The 8,640-nt window shown below is 40.8% G+C and overlaps 1 protein-coding gene across 1 annotated transcript; it reads right to left on the minus strand.

The window, feature by feature from the left end:
* Positions 1-116: 116 nt before the first annotated feature.
* LOC148885692 (ectonucleotide pyrophosphatase/phosphodiesterase family member 7-like) lies at positions 117-7,196 on the minus strand. The gene is made up of 6 exons (XM_089018085.1): positions 6,812-7,196; positions 4,962-5,107; positions 3,726-4,355; positions 769-1,006; positions 358-484; positions 117-270 (listed from the first exon to the last, which is right to left on the minus strand). Exons 1-6 carry the CDS (start codon positions 7,047-7,049, stop codon positions 219-221), a joined length of 1,431 nt encoding a protein of 476 aa, XP_088874211.1. The 5' UTR covers positions 7,050-7,196; the 3' UTR covers positions 117-218.
* Between the last annotated feature and the right edge of the window lie 1,444 nt (positions 7,197-8,640).

The raw sequence follows: 8,640 nt of genomic DNA on the forward strand, positions 1-8,640 counted from the left end.
GAAACTTAACTTTCTAATCTCTCGTTATGTCATTCATTTTGAAAATTTCAAGTGGAAGTACCATGGTGTTTCTTTAACTTGTTGCGAGCAGATGGCGCGGGCATAAAAACGAGCAGTTGAGTTGACCGCCTTTTCAATTTATTTTATCAATTCACTCATCCATTCAGCACATAGAATCACACATAGTTGACCAATCATTCCACTTCCGCCGTTTTTGCTCAAAATGTAGTTTGTTGAATCTTTTCTGCAGGATTTATGAGAGCTGCTGATCTGAAACAAACACACACCAAATAATTTAAAACATGTCTACAACTGAAAAAAACGAACCCATGTAGTCATTGAAATGTCCCATCCTACCTTTTTTGTCGCCTATCGTTGAGCAATTTTCTGGCCACTATTGCGAAAAAAACAATGAGAAGAAATCCAGCTGTTGCAGCCAAGCCAGTGATGGCGTTCTCAACCAAATTTACAGGCTTCACTTCTCCTAAACAAAAACATATCACACATTAAATGAAATATAAACAGCCATACAAATGTATTCACATAAAAACTAAGCTACATTCAAAACGAGGATCACGATATGTGGAAACAATCAATTTGGTGTAAATCCATTTGAATTGAACATAGAGAGTTTAAAACTGATTGTTGAAACCTCGAAAACCTATGACCCTTTGAAACCCTGACCGTCTTATAAAATCCGAACCCAGGCCTGAAAGCGTAATTGCAAAACAATCACGACGTGTAACGTTGACGGCGCAGGCCTCTGACCGTTGTCTTGGGCGGTGCGGGTTTGTAGCATCTCGCTTGTGGCATCCAGGCGGCCGTCGTTGACCTCAGGTTGGATGCTCAGGATGTGGCACATAAGCGGGTAGATGTGTACCGTCTCGAATGGGCCCACTTTTAGACCCTTGCGGAACGCCGGCCCCACCGCCCTGAAGAAAGCCTTCATGTCCATCTCCTGGTTGTCAAAGCCATGCTCGCCTTTGTTGAACTGCACGGGGAAGTACTGAAGACCGAAATACACAACAGAAAAATACACGGGTGAATTTATATTACAGAAATAAGCAACACACAACAAAATGTGTATTGTGGGGTTTACAATACAATACAATACAATACATATTGATTTACAGTATATAGCGCTTTAACAACAGCTGAAGCTGTAACAAAGCACTTTACAATACAATACATATTAATTTATATAGGGTTTTAGGGGGTTTAATGGAACATCTATAAACAAATAAAAACCATGTGTGTGTGTGTGTGTGATTGTGTCTGCCACTGTGCATGTTATTTATATTCTATATTTTCATGTTAGTGCACACTATCCCCACAAGTATCCTTTTGGTTTCTCTTTCACACAAAAATGTATCGAACAAATAAAGTAATGAAACAAAGCAGGCCACCTTTAACCTCGGCATCACGTGACCCATATCACCGGAAGTCGATGGCAGTCAAACGTCTGCACTTGCAATTTCAAACTAGTGAACTGCCATGAATGTTTTTTATTTTTTATTTTATTTTTCTCATTCTAATTTAATGTCATTTACAATTCATCGATGGCAATGGCAAAGAATGAATTTTAAATACAGTACCAGGTAAATATTTTAAAAGGAGACACATCAGCTGCGATAGTGACGTCATTAGATTGAAGACGTTGACAAAATACGTCCGATTCTCCAACTCAGGTAAGGAATGATTCCTTGTTCCAAACTCACAAACGCTTGTATATACGTTTTTAATTTGTTTCCTTCATGTTCTAAATTGTTATGGTTGTTGCTTTTCATGCTTGTATGGGTGTGCGAGCGTTAACGAGTCGATCCCAGGGACGTGTGTGTGTGTGTGTGTGCGTGTGTGTGTGTGTGTGTGTGCGTGTGTGTGCGTGTGCGTGTGTGTGTGTGTGTGTGTGTGCGCGCGCGTGTGTGTGTGTGTGTGTGTGTGCGTGTGTACGTGTGTGTAGTATTGACTGGCACGCAAGAGAGGGCGCTGTTGGATAATTAAAATAAACTAGTATACCAATCTCGACCAAACGCGGACGTCACGGGCCGTTTTTGTGGAGGTTTGAGATGTTTCGACCAAGAAGAATTTGATTATTTAGTGATGGTTGATGTTGTTGACCGAACTGGAAAAAAAAATCAAGAAAAATATTAATTGTTTTTGTAATAATATTAGTGGAGCCTGTACTACTGGACAGATTCCTTGTATGTGTTGCGCTCTCCGTTGTCACATATGTTCTGCATACTTGGCTAAGAAAGATGATTCTGATTCTGGTGACGTTATCCAGAAATTTAGACTGTCACGACACAAAACACCATTAACGGAGTGAACAAAGCTCATTTGCTTCTCATTTTGGAGTTTACTGCTGCAAACCTCGATTGAAAATTGGCTGATACTGGCTCATTTGCATTCCGAAGGGTGATTGGAATTCAGGTCTCCGCTCGCAGTAGACGGCTATCGCTCACACCGAGCCGATACCAGGCCCCCTCTTGCCCCTACCTCAATCTGGCCTTGGCGCTGATCATGACAATCGAGTGTGTGTTTTTGTGTATGTGTGTGTGAGAGACAGAGAGATTGAAACTTAATTCCACATCTTAATTTGGAACACCAACCATTCTTTTAAAACCTAAAGCCATCTTGAAAACATAATGTGAAAGCCTAACTTGAAACGGGCACCCAGCATCCAAACCCCAACCCTTGCCTTGATACCCTAATTTAGAAACTTAGCCATTGTGGCAACCTGAACCTAATCTTTACTTGACACCCTGTTATAGAATGCAATCCGTCAATCGGATATTGCCTGATGTTGTTGTCGAAGCCGTTTTTCGCCTTTGCTTCTTATCTTTGTTGATATTTTCACATCTTATCTTAGTTCTTTTGTTTTCTGTACGCAGTGTGTACGCAGTGTGTACTACATGTATCTCAAAGTACATCTGTGAGTATCTTCTTTTATCAGTAATGACAGTTGCAGTGGTCTTGATGCTGATTGCGTTAGGTTTGGAGATGTGTACTTGGACAGGACCTGACACGCTACCGCGGTCGGGGTCAAGCACTACTCTGGAGTAATGTTCTCATGCCGGCAGGTTGGAGATGTATACAGTACTCTGACTGCTCTCCTCTCTCAGTTTTGATCTCCATTTATATTTGTGATAAAAGCTTTTTTTCCCTCCTCGCTATAAATGTTGACGTTGAGAAATGTGTTTGCTTCGTTAATGTACATTCATGAATATTTGACGACTGAGCGACACGAAACAAATGAAAGAGTTCATTTGGAATGCTGAGAGATGATTGCTGCCAGGTGTGTGTGCCTGTGTGTGTGTTTGTGTTTATGTTATTTCCAGAACGGCCACTTGATGAATGCTCGATTGCGCTAACCTGTAGCATTTAGCGGACTGGTTCTGCTTCAACACACCGAATCTCTCTTTGAGACACAAGCACACAAACAAGACCCAACATTTTGACTCAAAGGACAACTGGTTTTGAAACATGAACCCAAGGGAGACAGATGAAACACCTTTCAGGGTCAGAAACCTAACCTTGTGTCAAAACCTAACCTATCTTAAAACCTAATCCGACCTCGAAACTTGAAAAACCAAGAGAGAGGCAACGGTAATCGTAAAATAGGGTATATACTGTTATTAATCCATCACCTGAACTTCTTTAAATGTCATCTGAGAGTTTTGTTGTCGTTATGAAGTTGCCGAAGCGTGACATATGTATATACGTACCCCATTGATGACATAACCCGCATCGGCTAGCAGAATGATGGGCAGGATACGCTGATTTTTGGCAAAGTGGAGTCTCTCGGGCATTTCCTCCTTCTTGTAGACATGGAGGTGCGGGTGCGCCCCTTTCAGAGCCTGGTACACCTTCTCTAGTTTATCCGGTTTGGGCAGCAGCATCCCTGAAGGCCCATAGTCCACCAGGTGGAAGGACAGGTCCCGAAAGGAGAATCCCGGGATTTTGGAAAGTGTGATTTCCTCGACCAGTCCGTTCCGGTAAACGGTGGTCATGCCGTGGTCCGAGGTGATGATAATGTTCAAGACATCGTTCAGTCCGTGGTTCGCCGCTGATTGTCGGATGTAGCCCACGGTGCGGTCTACTTGCCGGACCATGTCCCGCCGCTGAGGCGAGTCCGGGCCATAGCGGTGCCCTGTGCCGTCCGGTTCGCCGAAGTACAGTGACACGAAGTCCAAATCCTGGTCTCGGAACCACCCCATCACCTTGTCGGCGTTCTGCCGCCAAGCTGTCTCGTTCTTGTAGTTGTAGAGTAGCGGCTCAACCTCGCGCACCATCGCCGTCTGGCCCTGGTAGCTTGACGCCGTGCCAGGGAAGTGAAGAGAACCTGACTTCAAGCCCTACGAAAGTACGGAAACACAATTTGGACTTAGGTACATGCACAGTGTATACAATAATAGTCATATGTGCTGTAGATGTATACATTTTTAACCCTTTCAGGGGTGACGACAGTGGACAGTTCATCAGGTTACAGGGTGCAAGAAAGGCTAACATATTAAGTTATCTTAGCAATACTGTACTGTACTATACTATACCAAACCTGGAGTTGTGTTACATGGATTTCTGGCTGCATTTTGTATGATCTGACTTTTGTCAAGACCGTCAATCTGATTTGACCGTTTTACTTGAATAAAAATAAACATGCAAAGAAGTTTTCAATGTTCCAGTGTTCAATGTGTCTTGCGATTCTCTCACCAGGAGCTGCATGCTCATCAGGTGAAAATATCCACTTTTCTGTGATTCTTCCAGTCTCTCTATTGCAAACAATGTTAGATCCTGTTGATCATGATGAGTTTTGCAGTTTAGCTCCTCATGTCAAAGAGGAATCAAAAATGTTCTGTATTTATTTATTTTTAATTGGATTTTTTTAGCTGTGCTCTTGGCACATGCCAGATTCGCTGCGGACTTTTCGATCGTGCCAAAACAATTTTCCGGATGAGACGAACCTGTTTCTGCGCCGTGATCCAGATGGGCAGCGTGCCGTTGTCCCACCACTCGTTGACAAACTGCGTCTGGTAGTACGGTTTCTTCTCGGTGCTGCTGGTGTTGAACCACATGTTGTGGATCACGCCGTGGTTCTCGATGTAGCGACCTGTCCGGCATAAAAGCTCCCTGAATTCACTCATTAATACTTCGGTGCGTATTTATTCTCATACACTTGCAGCTTTTAAATGCAACTTCACAATACTTTAGCCTCAGAAATTTTCTTCATTCTTGTCAATATACATTTTTTTTCCCATTAATCAAAGTACTCATATATTTTGGGCAAAATTTCATTACATTCACACAAAATCAGTCTGTAGTTTTTGTAAAATGTGACTTGTTTTTTTTTTTTTAAATCCCAACATCGTTGTTCTTACCAAGCTTTTCGTATTTTTTATCTCATATAGATACAGCTCCTCTCTCTCCCGGCAAATTGGTGTTTTCGTGTTTATTATGTTTGTCAAAGTCATTATAAGTACCTTGCACGCTGGATCTGAGACGACAGTAATTTCAACTGTGCTGTATGTCATTCATATTAGCATATTTGACAATAAAGCTGACTTTGACGTTGAGCTTTTTTTGTTGTAATATTTCTTCTAATATAAGAAAACTTAAAAACGTATTTATTTGTTTTTCATTCATTCATTCATGAAAAATGAATAAATTTTAAAATAAATGTTTTATCTGAAAGAAATATTACAAAAATAAAATATGTAACATTCATTCATTCATTCATTCATCCATGAAAAAAGTTGTATTTAAACGAAATATTACAAAAATAAAAACTGTAAAAACAAGTGTTTATTTATTTTTCATGTGTTCATTCATGAAATATAAAAACAAATAAAAATATTTTATTTCAAAAGTGATATTACAAAAATAAAAGGTGTGTCTACAAGAGAAAAAAAACACAAAAACATTTTTTTGGGGAATTTTTTTTTTCTCTATTGTCCTGACCAAATTTTTTTTTGTAGTTGTAAATATTACTTAAGTGTATTTTGTCCCCCCCCCCCCCAATTTAGGACTTTGTTTCCATATGATTTCCCAAACTTGTCTTTTTTCTTGTAACAATGAACATTTTTTGGTACTTCCACAAATGACACCTTTCTCCTCTGACTTTTTAACCAGGCACTTGTCTTGAAGAAAAAAAAACAAACAAAAAACAAAGAAACCACAAAAAATAAAAAAACAAACAAAAAATTAATAATTGCCACAAAAACAGATTTTGACTTTTTATCCCAATAAATTATGTTCCTGTTCTTGCCTAAATGACATTTTGTTTTCTTGCAAATACATAGCTGTTTTCATGCCATTCCATTATTTGTATTTTTTTTCTTGAAAATGTGTCAACTTTGTCTTTTCTCTGCCACTCTGCAGTGCAAATTGAATAATAATAATAATAATAATAATAATACATTACATTTTAAGCGCCTTTCAAAGCTCTCAAGGAAACGTTACAGTCACGGACAAGCATAGGTACTATAATAAATAAAATATAATCACAAATACAGTGAAGTCTCGTTATATCGATATCGGTTATATCGATAGTACTGCTTATTACGATACTATTTCTATGAACGCAAGGAGAAAACATGCCGCAGGATCGGATATATCGATAGTCCCGGTTATATCGATATTTTTTCAGACTCCCGAGAATATCGATATAATGAGACTTTACTGTACAATGCAATTGAAGTTGTGTTTATCCCTGGAAGGGACAGCGGTTATTACAGGGGACAGTTTCTCAGGCTATCATTTACATCAGTTACATGGTGCATGAAAGGGTTAATTGGTGTTTACGTTGGTGTCTTACCGGTGAGTATTGTGAAGTGCGTGGGACTGGTGATGGTGAGGTACGGCGGCGTAACGTATTCGGCTTTGACGCCATCGTTTGCCATGCGGTCCAGATTTGGCGTGTCGACGTCGCGGTCGTAATCCCAACGGAAGCCGTCGAAAGATACCAGCAAGACCTTCTGCCCGGGGGAGATGGCGGGGGTCGGCAAGCTCCAAGTGGCCTCACACAGGAGGCACATGGCGACTGTCCACAGCATGTTCCGGAAAGTTTGCTATCTTGATTGTCGAGTCGGGTTTTTGTAAAATGTCAGACGTTCCTGTAGTGGACAAAGTTTGTCATTTTATCTTATCAGAATGCTTTATCGCAACTTTGTTGCAGGTTATTGCCCCCGAGTTCTGCTCAGTCCTCGCTGGTTTGGCATTGAGTGCTTTCCTCCGTTTATGTACGCCGTCTTTATCTCTGATGTGGGCTTGGCTTAAAACCCTATTTTTAAAACCGTCCCCCCCTGTCTTGCAACCAGACTTAAAAACCCGAGCTTTGCCTTGAAAATGCGACCTCACGCTCAATTTTATCCTTCGTTTGGAATCGCATGACTCGTGCAAGATTTCCAACTTTCAGTTTGTAGCCCTGTATTGAAAACCCAAGGCCATATTTGAAACCGTAACCCTGGTCGATGAAACTATAGCTTGGGGGTGAAAGACCATGTTGATTTCGAAAATGTAAAATCTGGTTGAAGCCCCATTCACGGCATAAAAATCTTAAGTTGAAAATCAAAGTCTGACATGAAATCCAATTTCGAAACTCAATTTTGAAAAAGGGTGTCTTTGTTTTTTTTTTTTGTATTAACTCATTCACTGCCATTCACGAATTTATTCATTAATTGAAAATATGATGTAGAGCGCCATCCGCAAATTTGTTTGGGTTTTGTTTTTTCATGCTTAGTTGTCGATAAAGCACTAGCCATGGCCTCTGACAATGGCCTCTCGCAATGGCCTCTGGCAATGTTTCTTCTTTTCCACAAGGGGGCAGCATTTCCATTTTTTCCATGTTAGCGCTTTGTTCCAGCTTCAGCTGATGTTAAAGCGCCATATAAACCAATATGTATGTATTGCATTGTAGTTTGGGCAGCAACCCTCATTTCAAGCTCATATAACTCCAGACCCATATAATTTTTTTTCTGATGAAAGAAGAGAGTTTAATGTTTCTTACACCGCATTGAATGTTCATATAGTCCCCAAACTCAAAGATCTATGGGTCCTGGAATTTGAGTGAAAATGACAAAACACATTTTTGCACATCTGACAGTAAATGAGGTCAATATATTTGCTCTTAATTGTTGCTTTTTACCTATGGAGAAACATTTATTGAACTTATGTACGAAATCCGCTTTAAAAATGAAGTCGCCATGCCTTGCCTCTCTTGAAACAGTACTTTGATGTCTTTCACCTTGAGTGGCTAAACAGAATTTATCTCGCTATCATGATGGGCCAGTGGGGGGTTGTAGAATGGGGTGGGGGGTCCCTGGGCGATGCCCATGCCTGATAATATCTGAATTAATTTCAATAAGTCTCATGTGTACCCTGTCCAGGGGTTCTTGTTAAAATATCATTTGCCGGGATTGGGCCATGTACCGGGGCAGCCCGGTAGTTGAGTGGTTAGCACATCGGCTTTGCAATGCAAAGGTCGCCGGCTCGCGTCCCGCTCCCTTTGTGGAGTTTGCATGTTCTCCCCGGGCCCGCGTGGGTTTTCTCCGGGTAGCTCCCACATTCCAAAAACATACATGGCAGGCAGATTGAACACTCCAAAATGTCCCGAGGTGTAAGTGTGAGAGTGGCTGTTGTTCGTCT

The sequence above is a fragment of the Hippocampus bargibanti genome, linkage group LG17 (assembly GCF_051943395.1).
Source record: "Hippocampus bargibanti isolate YZ-2025 linkage group LG17, ASM5194339v1, whole genome shotgun sequence".
NCBI classification, from domain to species: domain Eukaryota; kingdom Metazoa; phylum Chordata; class Actinopteri; order Syngnathiformes; family Syngnathidae; genus Hippocampus; species Hippocampus bargibanti.